This window comes from Crocodylus siamensis, chromosome 10, assembly GCF_052110815.1.
Source record: "Crocodylus siamensis isolate JL-2025a chromosome 10, ASM5211081v1, whole genome shotgun sequence".
Lineage (NCBI taxonomy): Eukaryota > Metazoa > Chordata > Crocodylia > Crocodylidae > Crocodylus > Crocodylus siamensis.
The window spans coordinates 12,917,630-12,940,307 of record NC_143404.1 but is presented as its reverse complement, the minus strand read 5'-3'; the positions used below and the strand labels follow the sequence as shown (position 1 = coordinate 12,940,307).

The window sequence follows — 22,678 nt, the reverse complement described above, 5'->3', positions numbered from 1 at the left end:
TGGGAGCAAAGACTGGTTTGCAGCTCCCTCTGGAGTTGAGGGTCTAAAGCAGGGGTTGGCAATCCCTGGCACGTGTGCCAGAGCATGACACATGAAGGCATTTTGCTTGGCATGTGCACCTCGGGGGCAGACAGCAGGGAAGGGGCCGGAGCTGCACTGCCACAACAAGGATCAGGCCCCTTGCAGCTGCCCCACTGTCAGCCTGGAGATGCATATCCATCCACCACCAGCAATAAGCTGGACTGGGGTTCTGCAGACCTCAGTGCAACAGCTTGCAACTTTGTGGTTGCCTGCTGCAAGCAGCTCAGGCTCCATGGTGTGTGGCAGGAGCCTGCTCAGAACCCGGACTGGCTGTGGCAAGCAGCTGGGAGGCTGCCAGTTGCTGCACAGAGGTCTGTGGAGCCCCGGCGTGGCTTGTTGCTAGCGGTGGGTACATGCATGCCTCCAGATGGACAGCAGGGCAAGGGATGGGGCTGTGAGGCCACAACTAGGATCAGGCCCCTCACACCTCCCTTGCTGCCTGTCTCTGGTATGCCAACATCTATACAAGTTGAAGTTGGGGTCTTTTTGGCATACTTCCCAAAAATGTTGCTGACCCCTGGTCTAAAATTTCTTCAGCTTATATACAATGTTGTGAATGTTCCCTATCTGTTGCCTTGCTATCTGCCCCTGAATGGTTTCATGGCTAAGTCACTGTTTGTTACCTGTTATGTATATCCTGAATATTTACCTTAATGTGTATCCACCTGTGCTTTTCGCCATCTCTTTAGCCCATTGGCCTGTGACCCTGACCCCCAGCATCACCAAAAAAAACCCCTGAGAACCCTTTGTTTTGGCTTCCTGTATCAATTTCTGGGGCTCTGGAGTTCAGTACACAGTCAAGCTTTTGTCAATACCTCAAGTCATTCCTAAGTGGTGGGTGGCATGTGACATCAGAAGCAACTCAAACCATATCTTTCTCTCCATCTCATTTATCTTGTGTGATTCTATCAGTTGAGTTTCATTATAGAAAAGGCTTGTATGTGTTAAGAGATCTTAGTGGATTCTCTTCACACACAAACAGAAGGCAAGAGATTGGCTCAGGTACTTGCATAAAACTTTCCATTTGTTTACATATAACTTAAAATACAACCAATCTAAGAAAACCTTGTAAATGCAGGACGAGTTTTTTTTTGGTCTGAAATATAATATGTGAGTCTGAGTGTACTTGTACACCAATCACTGATAGCTATAAAGCCTGGTAGGATTAAAAAACCCTATGGGTATAAACAAACCTAATTTAATACAAAAAATGTTATCTCCATCAATATATAAAAAGGCAAGCAAGCTCTCAGTTCAAAATGTTCAATGGTCAGCTCCATGTTCTGCAAACTCCTTAAAGTGTCCTTGATCCACCAATAACAAATCTTACAGCAAAAGGAATGAGTCTGAAAGTGCTTGGTTGCATAAGTAATAGTTTGCAGGGCTGTGTTCTTTTGTTGGGGATTTTTTTTGACGATGTATGGAAACTCTTGCTGCGTCACCATTGGTGTGCTGAATGGCTCACGCAAATCCATTTGGTAACACCCTGTAGATCCTATAATTGTGATTCAGTTTCAAAGTCATCTGAGATTGCAAGTCATTTTCCTTTCTGTTCAGAGTTAATTTCCTTGTTCTCCATGATCAAAGTAGGTGTTATAAGCACTGTATGGAGATGCTTATGAGAGTAAAAACTATTTTTTCTTGACTGACATTTTTTTGACTTGTTAAAACACATTTTTTCTCCTCATGCATACAAACGTTGACACTTGAGTCCAAAGAGAGTTCACAGCATCCTTTAAAAAAGTTAACTAAAGATATACTTTTTAAATAACAAAAAAGAAAAGGATTTGAGATTAAACAGGCCCCTTGTTAGCACCAGCCCTATGGATCGTGCCGTAATAATCTGCTGAAACAGAACAAATCTCTTTCAGAATATTTTTGACCACCTCCAATATTGTACAGTTTTGGCCCTAAAGCTGAGCAAAGCCCTGCCACTGCGCGCAGCTGCAGGGGAGCAGTGGAGACTTTACAGGTCTGACCACGAAGATGCAGGTTTGGTGTCTTTCTTAGGTGCATGCAGCCTGCACCAGACCTCCGCTACCTCACACAGCTTTGGGGGAAAGGGACTCAAGTCCTGTTTGGATCTCAGATCCCATTTTTGCTTTTCAGAGCAGCTAAAGTCCTCCCCGCTCCTCTTATTCCATGACAAATTCTTACAAGTTTTGACCTTGAGTCAAAAAGACACTGTAATGCGACTGCTGGCATGATACAGATGGGTACAGATATGAAGTGCAAACATCTAGACCTCTTGGTTCAGCAATGCTACCAATGATAGTTGGTACCAGACCAGTGATATACAGAATGCTACTTTTGCGATTCCCTAGTTGGTCTACTACGAGGCATCATTGCTGTACCAAGAAGTCTAGATGTTTGCATTGCCTTTTGTCTCAGACCAACACAGCTACCAACCCAAATTCATCCCCGGTACAGATCCAGCAAGTACTTGGCCTCAAACCCCTGCTGTAACACAGCCACAGGAGCAACCTCGGCCTCTGGGGGCAGTTCCCCCTGAAACTAAGTATGACGTCACCGTGACGTCATGCCGGCGCTGGCTGTCCCCGCCTCGGGTGGGGGCTTGTGTCAGCTCCGCCCCCAGGCCAACATGGCGGCGGGGAGGAGTAGAGAGGAGGCGGGGACGGGCCCGGCGCGCAGCCCTTCTAGCCCGCTGGCGGCTCGCGCTCGGTGGCAGCCGCCCGGCCGTCCCCCAATGGGGACGGAGGAGGAGGGCGGAATTGCCCGGCATGCCGCGCGCCGGGCCCATCACTTCCCGCCCAGGGGCTAAGATGGCGACTCCCATGCACCGACTCATCGCTCGGCGGCAGGCGTGAGTGCGCCGGGCAGGGATGGGGCCTGAGGGGTGGCGGGATCCCCCGGGTCGAGGGTTTCACCCCGACCCTCTGTGCCTCGGGGCGGGGGTGGTGAAGGCGGTCCCGGTGCCTGGTGCTGACACGTCAGACCTGGGGAAGGAGTGGGTTCAGGTGACGCCCGGTCTGGCTCTGAGGTGTCCCCCCATCACTTTATTCCCCCTCCGCCCCTTTTAAAGTATCCTGCTTGTTTGTTTGGACACAAGCATCAGCCCTGGATGGTGGTGGCTGACGACCAGGCTGCTCAGGGCTGAAATCCGAGGAAGTGTCAGTCAGGTTAGGATTGTGCAGCTTGTTGCTAAGGTCAAGGGGATAATTAAGGTCCAAGAGGGAGGCCTTGATGAGGGTTTGGTGCTCCCGCCCTTCCTGACAGGACGCACCTGACGTGCCCATGGTTTGCCAAGCCTGTGCTGGGGATGTCAGACACACTCCTGTTTTCATATTGACAAGGGTTTCTGAGGCTGAGACTTTTTTATTGGACTGACGGGGTTCCCACCAAGTCGAAAAAGGCACCTTGCACTCCTTAGAGAAGCACAAAGTTTAAACGTCCACTGAAAATCATGTCGGTTATGTTGCAGTACCTTGCTCACAGTAGCATACAGGTTTCCCTTGCCAACCACAGTTTTGACTATCCATGCGTAATGTGCTATATACCATTTTGGCTACCATGGTATACAGTTTTGAGTAACTGCAGTTTTCCATGGCTGTGCATCAGCCTGCTGCCTGCCATTTTCCCATAACCCTTTTGTCTTGTCAGCCATGGGAACTTTCAGAAACCCAACCCCAGCAGTTGGTGAAGGAAACCTGCATTTCAAAATGGTTTTGGCCTTTGCTAAAGGAAAAAGAAGTAGAAAAGCCAAACTTTGGCTATGTAAATAGAGGAAATGTATCAAAATGCACATAGGATTTCACTGTAGTGTTTAGGAGTCCATTCCTGGCAGGTCACTTTTATATATTTTTGGTGTCATAGGGTCTGGATAGTGTGATAGCATTTAGTGTGTTTGCATCTCATTGTTATGTTTACATTTGGATTTCTCCCACTTCCTTCTTTTAACTGGAAAATTATAATTCTTAACTGTCTCTGTAATAGTTATCTTAATTTCCTTTTTATTTTTGGCTTGGGACATAGTTTCTTTCCTTCAACTCATCCTTTCACATGCTGTTCGTGAGTGCTTTTTGTATTGTGCTTTGTGTCTTCCCAGTTTTCATTTAGTTTGTGGTTGTTGATCTAGTGCTTGGTAAGAGTTTTGCTAGGTCTTCTGCACTTTTGTGAGAGCTTTTTACTGTTAGGGCTGTGTTTAGAAATGTGTATGGCTGTCTTACTATGTTTGATCAGTCCTTCTCAGCAATTAGTATATTGCTCTTAAGTCTTGGTCCTATAGTTGCATAGTGTGTGGAATTCTCTCTGGATCAGAAGATGAGTGGCCTTGAAAGATGGCATATTACTATGTTGACATTTGATTACATTACCTTGTCCTCTAGTGAATACAGATATGTGCTGGTTTGACACTTGACACCAAAAGTTGAATATTTGTGTTTGTATGTAGCTTGAGAGGCCAGATCCTTCTAATTCTGCTCTTGTAGCGTAATTGTGGCAGAAGCAGAAGTCTGTAGCCACTAGAAACTTCTTAGTATTTCGGTGTTGATTTGTTGCAACTCTTTCCCTTGTAACGCTTCTAAACCAGCACGAATAGATGCTTTATAATCGGTTTGTTCTATTAGTAGCTAATGATACCCTGTGGATAGTTGCTTAAACTACTTATTTAAAAAACAAACAAACCCTACCTTCTCTAAGTAAAAACTGGGACGTAGTTCGTCACAAAGTAATCCTAGAAACTGACAGTTTCTTTTGGGTACCATGTGTAACTGGTTACACTCAAAATGACGAGTAAGGTGTAAAAGCTTTTTGGTTGTATGGAGAAAGAAGAGACGCAAAGAAATTACAACGAGGTATTTGAAGACACCTGCAACTTTTACCCCTTTTGAAATATGTACTAAAAATGTGTTCACAGCTAATCTAATGTTTGAAATGCTTGATACTTTTATGTCTGCTTAGTGAATGGCATTAATTCAGATAGATTTAAGGGTGCTTTCAAATACTGAAAGCTGTTTTCTAACTCTTATACTTAACATTTTGAAACATGATAGATTTAATGGCAATTTGAGTGTGTGTATTTAGCATCTAAACTAAGGAAGTTTGAATGATTTTGACAGTGTGAGAACTGTTCTGTAGAGACCCAAGCCAACTGCCAGCTGTTATATTTGCTTCTGAGGTAAAAATACCATGTTAATTTAGAGAGGATTTTTTTTCTTTCCCTTGGTGGAGGTGAAACAAATAAAAGGCACCAAAACTTAGAATCACAGAATCATAGAAAATTAGGGTTGGAAGGGACCTCAGGAGGTCATCAAGTCCAACCCACTGCTCAAAGCAGGACCAACCCCAACTAGATCATCCCAGCCAAGGCTTTGTCTATCTGGGTCTTAAAAACCTCCAAGGGTAGAGAGTCCACAACCTTTACAGGTAACCTGTTCCAGTGTTTTACTACCCCCTAGTGAGAAAGTTTGTCCTGATAATCTTAACCTAAACTTCCTTTACTGTAACTTGAGACTATTCCTCCTTGTTCTGTCATCTGCCACCACTGAAAATAGTCCAGCTCCATCCTCTTTTGAACTACCCTTTAGGTAGTTAAAGGCTGCTATTAAATTTCCACTTAATCTTGTCTTCTCTAGACTAAATAAACCCAGTTCCCTCAGTCTTTTCTCAGAAGTCATATCCCTCAGCCCCCTCACCATTTTTGTTGCCATCCGCTGAACTCTTTCCAATTTGTCCGTGTCCTTTCTGTAGTGGGGGGCCCAAAACTGGACACAGTACTCCAGATGTGGCCTTGCCAGTGCAGAATAGAGGGGAAGAATCACTTCCCTTGTTGTGCTGGCTAGACTGCTACCAATGTAGCCCAATATGCCTTGAGCCTTCTTGGCAACCAGGGCATGCTGTTGGCTTATATTGAGTTTGTCTATTGTGACCCCCTCCTCCCTGCCCCCCCCCCCCCGGTACTTCTCTGCAGAGCTGCTGCTTAGCCAGTCGGTCCCCAGCCTGTCCTGGTGTATGAGATTGCTCTGTCCTAAGTGCAGGACTTTACCCTTGTCCTTATTGAACCTCAGTTGTTCTTATCCTCCAATTTGTCTAGGACTCTCTGAATCCTAACCCTAATCTCCAGCATATCTACTACTCACCCCAACTTATCCTATGTTTTTTTCATATCTTGTTATTTATTTATTTTTAGTTTTGTTAAAATACTGCCAGAAGTTGCAGATGTGCTGCATGCCTAATATCATGCCAAAGCCTGACTGTTATGAGTTGTGGGTGCTTGCCAGTTTTTGGAAGTAGACCCTACACATGCATATCTGGAAAAGTTTTCCTTTCCTAGAAACCCACTGGAGGATTTGTCTAATACAAACTTTTGACCTTTCCTTTGTGGTTATACTTTCACAAATGAAAACAAAACTAGGAGTGCACCAATAAAGATTTTTTTGGCCAATTTATTAGCCAGCCATATTAGCCGGTTACTGATCCAATAGCTGATATGCAGCCTGGCAGCATGGAGACCAGAGTCTGGCTGGTAAGTCTGTGGGGGAAAGGGGTGGTATGGGTAGGGCAGATTGAGGCCCCCACAGTGAGGAAGTGGAGCGGGGCAGTGAGGCCCTGCCCAGCCAAGGTGTGGGACGGAGCTGCAGGTGGCTCATCTGGGGGTGTGGGAGGGGTGGGAAGGGGTGCAGCTCTCCACTGCTGTGCACACCACTGGGGGAAGCATGGGGGGCATGTGCCCCCCAGATTTGTGCACAGGGCAAGGGTGGGCTGCCAACTGTGGGCTTAGGGCCATGGGCTGCACTGGCCTTTTCCCAGTAGGGGGCTGGTCTGGGGCTGCACTTGCGGTGGGCGGTGGTGTTGGCTCTGGGAGGAAAACACAGTTGGGGAGGTACGGGGGACTTTGGGGTGGCTGTAGCCCACCCTGTAGCCTCCATCCTCCACCCTGCCACAGCTGGGCAATGCCTACCCCTGCCCTAGCCCCAATCCCTCCTTCACTGGGGGGGGCCTCGATCTGGGACCCATTTCTGAGACTTAGCAGCTGGATGCTACTCTCCACACTTCCTGGCTATGTGCGTGCTGTGGCTGTGCGTATGCACACGGTGTTTATTGGTGACAGTATTGGCTATGCTGGCCAAAGAAAGCTGACCGCTGATTAATGTCATTTTTTCTTGTATTGGTGCTGATCTGATACAGACTGATATATCGATTTACCTCTTTAAAAAAAAAACCAAAAAACCAACCCCTCCCAACCCCCCACAAACAACAAAAACCAAACAAAACCCCCCAAATAACCAAAAACATTTGCAGCTTTGATTCAGTGTTATTCTGCTTTGCTGAAGGGATAAATTTTGATTATAAAAACAAAAAAATTAGAATCCATCATTTATCTTAAATCCTTCTAAAATGAATTTATTGTGAACTCTCAAGGCCTAAACCTCTTGTACTATATTGAAATAACTTAAATAAAGATATGCTTCATCAATGTTAATGTTAATGTAATGTTACTAACTCTTTGCTTAGTAAATCAGTCAGTTTTAAAAGAAAAAAAATACCTGTACATCCTACAAATCTAGGGTCAATTTTTAAATAATAAAACAGCATTTTTAAAAATTGGTTGTTTATACTTTTAATTCAGTTTCCATCCAAATGCAGCTTAACACATCACCTGCCTTTAAAAAGTTAGTAAATGAGATATAGGAGTTTAGGCTGTAGCTGTGTTGGTCTAAGGGCATAGGCAGACAAGGTTCTTTGGGTCAATCTGATATCTTCTATTAGACCAACTTAAATAGTTTGGAAAAACAAAAACCCGCTGTATTCATCCCCTCTCGCCGCCCCCGCCTCAGCCTGTCTTGCCCACTGACTCCTCAGTTTATATCTTCACTGACTGCCTGTCTTGCTGTAGACTAGCCTCTGGCCTCTACTATTCCTTCCATCCAGGAAGAGCACACACCAACTGCAGAGACTTCCTCAGCCTGACAAGGGGGTTTTTAAATCCGAAAACTTGCTAAAATTTTTTTTCCAACTATTTATGTTGGTCTAATAAAAGATACCAGATTCACCCAAAGAACCTTGTCTGCCTAAATGAGATATGGCATTCACTATTTTCAGCCATAATAAAAACGTAAATACTTGGAACCTGACTAAAAGTATATTGAGCATTATAAGGAACAGTAACGTAGTGAATGTTTCATATTCATGTAGTGTATCTTTTATGTTAGCAAAAAGAGTTACACCTTAAGTGCAAAGACTATAGTAGTAGGCAACTGTTGATCCTCTGGATTATGGTGTACATGTAAGAAGCCCTAGTCAGATACCTGATGAATCCATTTTGTTGCAGCCACTCCCAGTTCGAGAGTGACACTGTTATAAGTTTCACAGATCCATATGTTGTCTAAGCCAGTGCTTCTCAAAGTGGTGATCTGCAGCGAGTTGCCAGGAGAGAAAGAGAGATATTTTCAGAAGTGTAACATTGATATGTCATAGCGCCACAGTTTATACGTTCCAACGCTCCAGGTGACATCACATCGTGCGAGGTGAGGGAAGAGAAAGAAACAGCCAGTTGCGCATTTGTGTAGAGCTGTTGCACGCAGTTGCTGCCACTGGGTGAACTGGGCACTGGTCCCTGGCCCACTGGAAAAAAAAATTGCTGGTCCACCACATCAGATAGTTTGAGAAGCACTGGTCTAAGCCACTTCATGTTGAGCTGCAGCCAGTGCTAGATGTTCACTCCAGATTGGACGGAGTTCTGCTCCTCCCAGCTTTCTGCATTGATGCTGAATGACTTCATGTCATTTTTGCACACACATGGTGGCACTGCCATAGAGGGCAACCCTGCTTTCTAGAGCCATCTTGAATCTCCTTGTACAAAATATTCTTGCGGATATTGTTCTCTCATTCACCTAATATGGCTGATCGACAGCAACCTTTGCTTCTTGATTGTGGTTTCCAAGTGTGTCAGTCATGTTAGCTCCAGCACCTCTGTGGTTGGTATTCTGTCTTCTCACTTTATTTTCAGGATCTTACCTGAAAATATCAACCAATGACAATGAAGTCTTCCATATTAAAATAACTATAAAGTACAAATAAAAAGCAGGATTAAAATGACTTTAAACCAAGTATGTCTGCTTGATTTAAAACAGTCCACCATTTTGTTTTGCGTTGTAAGAAAACCAAATTGCTGTTATCTTCCATTTAAAATATATATGCAGTGGAAATCTGTCCCTAGAATAGTGGCTGAGAGAGGTTTTTTAAAACAAAATGGCTTTTTGTCAAAATCAAAATCTTTTGTGAGAACGCATCAGTTTTAAAGGGTTTCTTAGTCTCAGCAGATGAAGACTGGGGCAAAGACCCAATGTAGAGGTCATATTTTCATATGTTGTTAACCATTCTGTGCTTGGGCTGAAAGCCTGCCTCCGCTATGCTCTAAGTCTGCCTCCAAGTGTGTGTGTGCCCCATGCACATGTACACTGACTCGCCATCAATATTTTCTGGCTACTTGAAGGCCAGAGAGCAACTGGAAAAGCCACTCTTTAAAATAGTAGGGTTTTGCTCTTCAGCATTTCTTTCCTGACTTGTGTGGTTATTAAGCCATTTCATTTTTACATAATGTTCAAAATGGGCCATGAGCTCAATGAGAAACTATACCAGACTCTTCTGTGCAAGTGATGCCTATAAATGCAGCTGTTAAACTCCATCTGGAAAAGTCTCTGATGCTTACCTTTGTTGAAACACTTTCTAAAAGGTAAATTGATAGGTTGGAGCATAATTTCTAAAACAAAACACCTTTGCCAGCTGTTTTCTTATCTGTCATCATGGTCCTTCACAGGCATCATCTGTGAGAATTCCTTCCAAGCATTCCTCTTCCGTCATTCGCTTGTTGGTGGACAAACATGAGTAGTCCATTTGTTCCTAGTTTACTCATCATGGTATGTCCATAGATTTGATTAGCTCTGCCAGTTGAGCTAATTGCAGTAAGACTGTCAGTGCCACTCATTTCCAGCATCTAAGCCCAGGCAGATTTTCAGGTTCTCTCTGGAGAGTATGGATTCCTGGCAAGGTTGCAGATGTTCCCTGCAAACAACTGTGCACTCCCTCTTTGAATCTAACGCTTTCCTGTCCTGTTGTAGGACCTGGTTATGAAGTGAGAAGCAGTTCTTCTCTGTCTCAGTCTCTTGCTCAAAGTGCTGGGCTTCAGTTTTATCTCAGTGGCCTTCCCTAGTGGTCAGAAGGGAGCTGATGCAGCAAAATAAGTCCTCTCTTTACTAACCTTGATGCAGGGCAAGCAGCCGTATCGAAGAATTGGGCAGGCAGTATTCCAGTCCTCACTACCCATTAGTATTTGTACCATGTGTGTTGTTGTGGAATTCAAGTGCTTTAACCTTCTCCTGAGTGTTAGGGAGAGCTCTTTGAATGTGCTGGGATATCTCACCGCCAGAGTGATTTATTATGACCTTGTATTCAGATTTGCATTGTAACATTAACAAAGCACTATTTACTCCATAAGCTATTTTAGGGACTGACAGTAAAATATTTCTTGACTATTTAGTGTATCACTTAAGCACTGGCTGTACTTTGTAGCTAAGAACGCTAGTTTCATCTTTATAAAAAGTTGTCTTATCTGGAAGCATGTTAGCAGCCTAGGGGGAGATTGCCTAGTCAAGTGCAGTCTCCCTGGGCATTCTCTTGAGGGAGTCTGGATGAATTTTGTTCTTTGTCCAAGCTTTCTTTTGGGACATGAGTGGGAGAGAGAAACTTTTAAAAACCTTTCAGAAGCCCTTGACTCCTCTTCAACCTACTTATTAAGAGTACTTGTTCCCAGTTGAAATTAAAGTTAATTGTTTGCCGTTAATTGCAAGTTTTAGTTGTTCCCCACTGAATCTCAGTCAGCACCATTTTTCAAGGCTATGATATGAAATAGGAAATTTAGCCTAGAGTGTGGTGGATGTTATGTGCAAGACTGCTATTAAAAATGTGACAGAAGTGGGAGTCTTAAGTGATGACAAAGGCCAATGGAAACACAATTCTTAATTTGCCTCGAATGGCAACATTCAGTTCATTGCCAAACTGAAATGTTCGTCAGTACTAACAGCTCTTCACTGTCTCTGGATGTTAACTGTGCATTTAGGAATGTGCCTCTTTGCAGCACAAGCCAGTTAACTTCAGAAGCTCTGAATGGCCTGAGCTTTCAGAGCGAGTTTCATAGATTTCATAGACGTTTGGGCTGGAAGGGACCCTGGAGGATCATCGAGTCCAGCTCCCTGCCCCAGGGGCAGGAAGTCAGCAGGGATCATAGGATTCCAGCAAGATAAACATCCAAATGTGTCTTGAAGGCTTTCAAAGTGAGTGCTTAAACCGCCTCCGGCAGCAGTCTATTCCAGACCTTGGGGGCTCAGGCAGTAAAGAAGTTCTTTCTTATGTCCAGCCTGAATCGGTCGTGGTGGAGTTTGTGACTGTTTGATCTTGTCATCCCTTGGGGGTGCTCTGGTGAACAGACGTTTCCCCAGATCCTTATGAGCACCCCTGATAAACTTAGAGGTGGCCACCAGATCACCCCTGAGCCTGCGCTTTTCCAGGTTTCTATGGAAAGAAGAATGATAAAATTAAGAGTTTGTACAGTAAGCTAAGTAGAAGACTGGATGTTAGGAAGTTCTGAATTTTAATCCTGACTTTGGCAGTGACTCTTGTTATGACCTTGTCTGAATCACTTAACCTCATGGCTTCACTTTCCTCACATGTAAAATGAGGGAAGTCCTTACAGGCATTTAGAGAAGGTTGATGTGGTCTCAAAGTGCTGTAAAAACAGTTTTTCTTGAAGTAAATGACAGAATCAGAGGAAAAATAAAATGGCATAAATTTTACATGCCTTTGTGTGTCAGTGGAAACCAGAGGCAACTTCCTTCTGTTGGATGACTGTGACATATAGATTTCTGTAACCCATGTTAACCTGAAAAGGAAGTCTTTATTCCTCTGTAAATTCTAGCAAACTATTGCAAAACTGTACTGGTTTTGCAAAACTGTACTGGTTGAACTTATTGGTACTTTATGCTCCTTCCCAAGTGGGTTAGTGTGCTCTAGAGCAATATTTCTCAACCTGTGGGTTGCAACCCAAAGGTGGGTTGCAAGAATATTTTAAAGGCTTGTGAGCAAGTGCCAGAAAAATGCACAAAAGCTCAGGTTTCCCCGTGCAGGCTGGAACGCTGCCAGCCTGCACGGGGCTGCTTGGGGCATGGCCAGTATGCAACCAGGCAGGGTTGTTGGAGCAGCCCCAGCAGCCAGATGAAGGTAAGTGTATGAGGAGTGGGGGTTGAAGGATTGGGGAGTGCCAGGGTGGGGAATGGGCAGTGTTTGCATGTGTGCATATGTGGAGTGGATGGGTGTGGAGGGGGGCAGGTGCCTGATGGCACTGGGGAAAGGTGGCTGGGTGCGAAGGCTGGGACGAGGTGCTGTGGGTTGAGCACCAGCAAGGCCTGGGGGCGTGGACCAAGCCATTGATTTTTGCAAATGGGTCCCAGAATGAAAAGGGTTGAGAACCACTGCTCTAGTGCACAAGAAAAAACTGTATGCACAAGAAAGCAGAAATGGGGTCAGGCTTGGGATAGAAAGACTGAAATGTTACCTTGAATCTGCCATGCTGTAACTGCACTTCTGTGATGAAAGCCACTAATTGTCAGTTGACATAGTAGGATCTCTCCCACAAGGAACATAGTGTCCTATTTAGTCTGACTGTTAAATCCCAGGGCTTGGGAATTAAGTTTCCTAAAACACTGCAACAAACTGAATCACTGTATTGGCAGTTTTTTGATTGCTTGCCTGAAGAAAACTGAAGAGACATGTACCCACTGTTAAGCCCTAACAAGAAGATGCACAACTCACGTTGATCTTATCATGTATCCATGTTTCCAGCACTTGGTCCAGGAATGCAAATTGTGATGCCAGAAATAATGTTGAGGATTTGTTTTTAATAAAGTCAATCTGTGTTCGTTGGCTGTAACTGAAGAGTTGCTTCATTTTTCTGGTTTCATCAGTCTTTTTAAAACATGTGGATGGTAATTTCTGAAGGGGATGGGGTGTTTTGGCATTTAGGAATGACTGAGAAAGAGGTCAGCCAGTCTGAATTACTGAATTAAAATGTGACCCACGTGCAGTGTGCCAGGGTGTCACCCAAGTGACAGGTGCATTTTTGCTTTTATTTTGACAGAAAGGGTGTTGTTTTGCTCAGGATCTGGAGAAGAAAAGACCCTGATCCTGCAAGTGGCTGTACGCTGGCATGTGCCCTTGCCTATCTAGAGTCTCAGCAGAATTCAGGCGTGTTCTGATTTGAACCATGTCCAGGAGCCAGTAACAACAAGCAGACATTTGAAGTTTAGATTAACAGGAGTGATATATGTTCTTAAGAACTAATATGTTGAAATACACTAACTTTAAATAGTGCTTGACTCCAAACCTACACTTAAGCAATTCTGCATTTTTATAGGGAGGCAAATAAGCAGCATGTGAGATGTCAGAAATGTTTGGAATTTGGCCATTGGACCTATGAATGTACAGGAAAAAGAAAATATTTGCATAGACCATCACGGACAGCACAATTAGCGAAAACTCTCAAAGAAAAAGAAAATCGACTGTTACTGCAGCAAAGGTAAGGTCAGCTAAACAAAAAGCTTGCAGTGCATTGTATATGGTGTGTGTCTAGGCAAGATTGAGGCCTGGTATTTTTTTTGTTTTTGTTTTTTGTGTTGTTTTGTGTTGGTTGTCTTCAGTCTGCACGCCTAACTCATTGGTTTGTTTTTATGTTGAAGGGTGAGGGATATACTTACCTATATCCACAGTTTATTTTGCAGCTTCTCCCTGTCTTAATGTAGGCCAATAATGCAATTAAACAACGGGAGAGGATGAGAGTGCAGTTAAAATGAGGAATTGGGTCTCTATAGCAGAGCAGTGTTTTATAAGCTAAGAGAACAACTTGCTGTACTTTTTTTTTTTTTTGTGGTGTAGAGGCAGCCATCATAATTAGAGACCCGTTCAGCAATTCTTTCTTTCATTTTTATGCTTTAACCGTAAATGAGCATAATTCAAAACATGGGTTTTCCATATTCAGTGATGAAGAATAAAAGATGAGCAGGTGAACAAGATCTGGATTAACATGTACTGTCAGTTCCTTATCCCTAAAAATATCAGTGGTACATCTCTTTGGATTAAGAGACCTGTTTGCAGCTTTGCCACCTGAGATACCTGGACTGGTGCCACCTACAACTAAGCAAAAAAAAATCATACTAGGCTTTGGTTTTTATTTCAAGTGCCCTATAGATGGATAGAATTCCTTCTTCTGATTTGATTCTCTCAGCTAGCAGAATTAAGTATTTGAACAATTTGTGTTTTATCAAAGTAATATAAAAGGACAGACCATATCATTTTATGCTGACCATCTTTTGTCAGTGGTTTCATTGCAGCTTGAGTTCAACTTTGCTATCAGTAGCAGTAGTTGTGGGGGGTGGAGAGGACAGACATTAACACTGGGAAGGACTAAAGCCTGTTAAATATTGTGTTGTACAGACTTGTTTTAAGTAACAAAATGCTTAATATTGTCAGCCAACTGGAACCCAAATTCTTTAATGCATTCTCATTCTAATTCCACCTTCCCTTTATCACTTGGTTATGAGTTTCTGAATCTTTTTCTTTTGGGGCTGAAACTTTCCATGCCAAGTTCTCTACATGAAGGTAAAGCTTAAGTTTAAGCAAACATGGTGCGGTTTTTTTTTTTAAATAATCTTCCTTATCACAACAAATTTTCTCAACTTTTTAAAAGATTTTAGGTGGGAATAATTTGGGGCTGGAGAGGTTTAATTTGGAATGAAGGTGATCCTTGATGAGATTAACCTTTTTGTGTTCTAGTAATTGGTTTTGATGTAGCAATTTAGGAGTTTGAAAATTATAGGTGGCAAAATCACAGTGACTTTTCAAATCTAGCGCTTCTTAAATAATTCTTTCTTGTTCGTGGAGAAAAGAGGATGGATGTGGTCTGAGAAACTTATACTTTCCTTTTTGAAAAAGGAATTAGACAGGAGTGCTTAATTCAGCATGCAGAATGTCTTATTTCTGTTGTGATAAAGTGCATGCAAAAATTGGGAGTATTCTTTTGGCTTTTAATTAAACATGCACATGTACACAGGGGCCCAATTGGAGCAGTTGTGTCATCTGGAACGTTCTCAACTCTTGACACACGATAGTCTTGGTTATTAAATAGCCAAATCTATGCAATCTGTTCCTACAGAGGCAAACAAGTCCAGTTGTCTGAGGTGGGCTGACATCATGAAACAGTGTTTTCACCCTGATTCTGCTAGTGAGAGAATAATTATTGGTTTAGGTGGAAGGTGTGGGATTTGAAAAAAGAACTTTCAAAACTCAGTAATTCTATTCATGTAGTCTTCTGGGACAAAAAGATCATGCACTTTCGTGTTAAGTTTACTACAGTTTGAGGCAGCATTTAAACATGTTTCCTGGCTGCTATCTCTTCAGCATATCAAGTAATGCAGAATAGAAGGTTTGGAAGATGGAAGTGAATTGAGGCTGAAAATGTAAATATGGTTAAACATTGGCAGAAGTGTTGTGAGTAAAATGAGAATGGAAGAATTGAAAAGTTGTTTTTTTTTTTTCTTTTTACTAGGAAGAGTAAATGTTTCTAAAAGACCAAATTGTTTATAACCTGTATTGGAATGTGCTTTGTTCACCATATTGTGAAGCTGAGACATCTCACACTTTTATCTACATCCTGGGCATACACATACTGACTTCTTTATTGGCAAACAGTATCACAACTACTGAACAATGAAGAGGCTTTACAGGTTTTAGGCTGATCACTTTCAAGTTTTGTGCAGCTTCATGTGACATTATATGCAAGCTAATTAATTTATTTGCATTTTTGTAATCAGTCTACATAACTTGTACTCCAGCTGCATATGAAGGAAGGAGTATGAATTTGGTGCTCATGACAAGCTGATGGAATTAGAAGTCTAGGTGCATCTACAAATCTGAAGTAGGAGAAGCATCTCACAGATGTCACCCACCAGCTTGCCTCTGTGGAGAACTTCATCTTGGAGCTGCAGAAGCAGTTCACTGTCCATGACTTCTGAATTTCTTTGTTGTGTCTGTCACTTGGCGCATAATATAATCATCTTGTAATGTGGAAGCTGGACATATGACACCTCAAATTTATCTTGTATAGGGGCCACTAACTAACTGCAAGTGGGGAATGTTTTTTTTAATCCCTACTGTATCCACTGGGTTTGCACTGATTTCCTACAGTTAAAAGATCTCTGAAACTAATAGTAAAACCTGGAAGCATCCAGTCCTTCAAGTGCTAAAGTTATGTTTTCAAGTCTGAAGCTTGTTTTTTTTCTGTAAAGATAAAGTTGTTAAATAAAGTTCTGATGTTTTTCAAATTGCATAGGCAGAGTTGTCTTTGCCTGCACTTAAAAGCAATCTCTGCCACTCCAGGCCAATAGTATTTCCTCCATCCTCTCATTGAAGGGACAATTCACATGAAAATCTAGGCATTAACACAACATTCAAATGCATCTCCAAATCCAGGGTTCAGGGTTTTTTTCAATAAAAAATTTGCCACAGCTGTCCCAGGGGCTGGCACTAATTTACAAATATTTTTTCTTCTCGGGCCTCAACTAAGTTTGATCCCCAACTTTCCAAGCCTCACCCCAAACTTCTACTTTAGTTGGAGGAGTAAACTTGTGGCAAGAAAACTTGCTCCTCTCCTGAGGAGCAGTGTTTAGAGGTGGCTAGGAGTGGGGAAGACAGCTGGCTTATCATTAGGTTAAACAATTACTTTGAAGAAAAAACTTAAACTGGTTTAGGTGCAACTTCCGCCCCTAGCCATAATGCCCCTGGCTCTGGGAGTGGTAGAATATGATACACCAGAATGTTGCCATGTGAAATGATGGATCTGTCTGGGTCATCTAAAGAAATGGAGCCTCTATCTGGATTGAAAAACAACCTTTTCCCTCTTGTGTTACAGGACTTTTCACGTTTCCATGGAGGCACTAGACTTGTAAATCTTTGTATGCTAACTGCTAAAGAGGGACAGAGATGCATTCTCTGTTAGGATGGGTTAAACCATCTTATGTCATTGAGTCCACTTCTTCTGAAGGGTAATCTGGGTACTAATTCCAGCTCTGTTCAGCTTCTCAGTTTATCTCTAAAAAAGGATGTAGATGTACATCATCTAAAGTAGGGCTCTTGGGTCTGGATCAGTTCACTTGTGAAGTATACAAGGAATAATATCATTCACTAGAAGAGGTAGGTTATGACTTGTTGGTTTTTGACTTGTACAGCTCAGTGTATCTTCCCTTAGGCTACAGAAGACTGGATGAGGGAAACGCTTATATCCAGAAACATCATGTTTTAACCCTTGTGGGAATGAGTGAGCCTGTAAAATGCCCAAGTGTATTGCATGAAGTGTGACATTAGGCACTCTACATTTCTTTTTCATGTTATTATTGGTAGCAGGAATATGGTTTTTGAGGAGGCATGTCTATTAAAATATAGCACTAGTTGCATTGAAAAAAAGAAAGGGGAAGAAGCATGCTTTTGCAATCTCTATGGACAAGTTCTAAGTAAAAACCTTACATGTTCATCTTTTAAGTGATATGTGAGCAACTGGATTGTAAAGAGTTTTTTTTTCCTTGTATTTTGATTTTTCATACTACTGAGCCTTGAGTTCTGTTTTTTAAAGGATATAATTCATGTTCCAGAAAGACCTGAAGTACATGTGTATAAGCCCCAAAGAGGTCAATGGGATATTAGGCATTTTTAAATAAAGCACATGCTTAAGTGTTTTCTAACCAGGAATGAGTTTGCTTACATGCATAAATGCTTTGCTGAACGGAAGCTTTGGTGCTGTCCTGCTGTTGGCAGCGTGACAAAATGGAGTGCTCATGGCCAACTTGGCCCACAATTGATATTTTTTTGTTAAAAGGATTTTCGAATAGTAAGAACAATCAGAATATCTTCATGGGATATTTATAACACCAAAGGAAAGTGTTTGTTAAAGAAGCTTTCCTTTAGAATCCAAGCTTTCTATCTTTGTGAATGCATGAGAACCTGAAAGGGAAATGGCTAGAAACCATGAGTAAAAATGGACTAGTTTGTCTTTAGATTGACACTGGTCACTGTATTTGTGTTGAAAACTAAATTTGATTTTTTTTTTTTAATTTTGTTTTTAAAAAAAATATAAAGTATTGCTAATATAAGTAAAATTAATTTTTGCCCACTTTCTTTTGTCAAAATGACAGTGTTCTTTAAAAATAGAGAGGGGGGCATCTAAAATATGACACATTTAACACAAAAGGTAAAATGCCAACTGAGAGCAGATATAATGGCCAAAGTTCAGTTGGAATCATTACAACACATTGCTCACCTTTTTCTTTTCAGTGGGATGATGATTTTCTAGTATAAACCTTGGCTCCACTGTACATTTATCTACTTAATCTTAATCTTGATTAATGGCATTAATCAAAGCCATTGTTTTTCCCCCTTTCAATTAGCACTGGAGAAAGTACTGCAGAAAGGAAGAACAAGAAAAAAAGGTATGTGGGGAATAATGAAAACTCTACAGTGCAGTGCCTAATCTTGCACTGACTCTTGTGATAAGTTATTTGGAAGAGGGGGTGTTGGAAATTGAAATAAAAATTATAGGATTTTATTGTGTTTAATCTCTTATAGTCCAGAAATGCATATATGTAGCATGATTTAACTTTCTCCTAATCTCCAAACTTCAGTTCTTTGTCCCCAGTTGTTCTTCTCCGTACCCTTCCCTTAAATAGTGAAAATATTCCTTTCTTTGGCTGGGCAGGTATTAAGTATGTTTCAAGTAACTAAAAAATGGTGCTGGAGGAAGAGAGAGATAACCATGGGGGACCCCTGCCTGCTCTCCCAGCCCCATCAATGGCTGCCCTGCCTGGCCCTAGCTCCTGGCTCTTGGGGGGGAGGAAGCCCCGCACTCATTGGCTCCTGCTTGGGGGGAGGGGAAACAAATCCCTGCTGCCCCACACTGCCCTGTGCTGCATGGGGGGGGCTCTGCCATGAGCCCCCAGAAGCCCTGATGGCTTCTGCAGCAGCTGGTGAGTGCAGGGCTTTTTTAAGAGCTGCGGCTGGGCAGCCGTGGGGTGGGGGCTGGGAGAGCAGGCTTGGTGCTTGTGGCAGAGCCCCCCCTACAACAAAGGGCATTTGGGGGGCAACGGGGATCGTGCCCTTGCCTGGCAGGAGCCTGTGAGTGTGGGGCTTTTTTTTTTAAACTGGGAGCTGGGGCCAGGCAGGGCAGCCATTGGGGCTGGGAGAGCGGGTTGGGGTATGGGGACCTGTTTGACTTGGCAATTCAGCTGATTCATTGGCAGCCGAATCTCCAAATCGGATTTGGCTGAATTGATTTGGGACTGTGATTCAGATCACCAAATCGAATCACTGTCACCTGAATCGGCCGAATCCGAAGTGAATACTAGCCGCTTCGCACAGCCCTAATGTGATCAGGTCCAATACGCAGTATCGGAGATCTACCTAATTTAGTGCGCCTTATATAAAACGGATGCTATTGGTATGTTGTTGCAGCAGAATTACAAAATCTATTTGGAAGGCAGCAAAAGCATCACACAGCAAGGAAGAAAACTGTCATATTTAGAAATAAATATTCTAGAGCATTATGAAATAGTGCGTTTTTCACATCACCTAAGCTGTATTTGTTCCTTCCTGCTCTGAGTTAAAGGTTTGCCCCAAAAGTTGATGTCTCTTTATAAGTAATGTAACTGACTATTTCATCTGAAATCAGATAGCTGTTTCCTCTTTCTGCATTGTCCCTTAGCATCCCAGTCACGTGGACTTTAGATGTTGCTTTTAAGTACTCACCCAGTTGTCTCTGTAATTGATCCAGATTATTCAAAATACCTCATCCGCATTAAATATAATCTGAATTTCATTTCCCACAGTGGGCATCCTCCACCCCAGTATTTTTGAGTTGGAAAAAAAGATTCCAGTTGTGTGTTAAAATCTTAATGATGCATAATTGCATAATGCATGCATTCACCAAGTAAAGATACCAGCCCTCAGTAACGATGACATCCTAGTCCCAAAATGTAAACCCCCTCTTTTTTCCTGTAGTTCTGTTTTGTCATCTTAAGCATTGTCAGAATATTTAATGATATCTGGGGTGCGTGTATATATTTTCACTTTACCATTATTAAAATAGGTAAGGGATAATTGTTGAAGATGGAAACAAGAATGGGGAGGAAAAGCCTGCTTCAGGCAGAATCAGGTCTGGAAAATTTCAGCCCAAAAGGTGAATGTTTTTGAGCTTGTGTAAACATTGTGGTGCAGTTGTAGCTACAGTAGGTCTGTCTGGTGACCACTGTAGCGGGGAGAGCCTCTCATCTGTCCTTTTAATGCTTCTTGCAGGTGTAAGAGTGTGACTAGCTCCAGCAGCAGTAGCAGCATCAGTTCAGCTAGTGAGTCTTCATCAGAGAGTGAAGATTCCTCTACTACTTCTTCGTCCGATGATAGTGACAGTGATGAAAGCTCTTCCACTTCCTCATCCTCTCCATCTTCAAGTAGTTCTTCTTCTTCCTCAGACTTCGAGTCAGATTCTAGTTCCTCCAGTAGCAGCAGCACCAGCACAGACAGTAGCTCTGAGGATGAACCGCCGAAGAAGAAAAAGAAGAAATAGCGTGGTACAATTTAGGACTGTTGTTATGAATGATGACAATGTCATTTTCCAAGGAGGTTTTGAATACGTTATTGCCAAACAGTTCAACTGGTCGATATTTCTACAATTAAAAAAACTTTCTAAGTGTTTTACAAATTAGATCGTAGGACTTAAAGTTAGTAAATGGCAAGTGAGACTTACTGAAAGAGTATTTTTGTGGTCAATCCTTTCATAGGAAATTTTACTTTTTTAGTTTAAGAATCTATCAGTCAGATTTGATTATGTGAACTAAGGCCCAGTAACCCTTGTTTACATGCTGGAAAGCAAAAGCTTGTTTCAGATCATGCTGTGTACTTCATATACCAATTCTGCATTTACAGCAGTTTAATTTATGTTTTGGGAAATCTTATAAACTAGCTGGGGGAGGAAGTGGAATGACAGTTTCTAACCTCATTGGCCACAAAGTGCTAGAATATCACTACCATATCTCAAAACTGAATGCGGCGTTGCACAGAAGGTGACTTCTACCCCCTTTTTAATGAGTATATTATACTTTGCTGCTGAGCTTTTCTCAGACGGCTTTTCCTGATGTTTCAGATCAGATATTAATTGCAACATATAAAATTTTTATTACAGCTAATTTGTTGGATAAATTTGCTGTTTGTACTGTACAAAGGCTTTAGTGTTTTCAACTTTGCCTGTTTCTGAGCTCATGGAACAGTAACATTCTCGGAGACAAAGAATGTCTCTTGCACCAGCAGCATCTGAATAAGACAGGGTATGGGGGGAGGACAATAACTGTTGCTGCTTAGGAGACTCATCCTTGTGCCTTTCTTATGAATTAAATGTATGCTAATGAGAGGAGCTAGTGTGGGTTTTTTCATGACTCGCACAGCCATCTATACAAAATATCAGTCGAGGAACCTAGCAAAATGATAGGAACATAAATGAGGCACTATTTTCAAGGAGAGAGAAGAAGGTTATTTTCATTGGAGTTTGGTAAATAAGTCACCTTTAAATATAGCTCCCAAAAGGAAAATGTTTCCCTTTTACTATTTTTGCAAAAAACTGTTGTGTAGTGTAAGATTGCCAATTTGTGTTGTTGGGCACATGATGACTGGCGGTATAGTCTGCAGTATAAAATGATTGCTTGGATCTGTCCATTATTTTTAAATAAAAGTGTGTATGTATATGTAAAAATAAATAAATAAATAAAAAAAATCTAGCATGGAAGGTACAGGTTAGGCAAAAAAAAATACTGCAGGATATTTCTTGCTAGTTGTTAAATGGAACTAATTTGCTATTGTGGTAAACTAAGCAGTTGGCATTAGTCATTTAACTTGTGATGCGGTCTCCTTTTAAATTTCTTATTGACAGAGTTCCCTTTTTTTGAGAGGGGGCCCTCATGTGAAAAAAATGGTTTGGGTAAAATATAGTAATTAAACTATTTTTTATATTTTTATGGAAAAGGTAGTGTGTAGAATTTACTTTGGAATAAAATGTGCTTCTATTTAAATGTTTGAAAATATGTTGTGTGTTTTAGTCTGTAATCATTTATATGTTTTACAGAACTGGCTGCAGACTGTAAATAAAACTACCAGGAAGTTGTTTGAGTCATTCTAGAGAATGTATCATTTAAATGGAAAATTTAATAAATTATTAAAAGCTATTTGCTAAGTTTATGTTCATTTGAAAGTCCATAAGGTATAGTATATAATTAAGTTGAGGTTACTAGGGAGAATAATTTTAGAAAATGGGGGGTATTGGCAATTAGTTTTATTGTAGGCTTCATAGCCCTGTCTACTCAGCCCAAATAGACTGGCTGTCACTTGTTAGAGCAAGAGTAAATCCTCAGTAGTTCCTCAGTTAAATGGCACAGTTGGAACAGAGGCTTTACTGGAAGGATATGTAAGTTATAGCATGGAGGGAAACAAATTCAGACTTCTG

At 41.9% G+C, this 22,678-nt stretch overlaps 1 protein-coding gene across 1 annotated transcript; it reads left to right on the top strand.

The window, feature by feature from the left end:
• Positions 1 to 2,765: 2,765 nt before the first annotated feature.
• On the top strand, positions 2,766 to 22,400 carry ZCCHC10 (zinc finger CCHC-type containing 10). Its single transcript, XM_090020906.1, has 4 exons — positions 2,766 to 2,905; positions 13,508 to 13,669; positions 18,585 to 18,626; positions 20,485 to 22,400. Exons 1-4 carry the CDS (start codon positions 2,823 to 2,825, stop codon positions 20,750 to 20,752), a joined length of 555 nt encoding a protein of 184 aa, XP_089877032.1. The 5' UTR covers positions 2,766 to 2,822; the 3' UTR covers positions 20,753 to 22,400.
• The last annotated feature ends 278 nt before the right edge of the window (positions 22,401 to 22,678 follow it).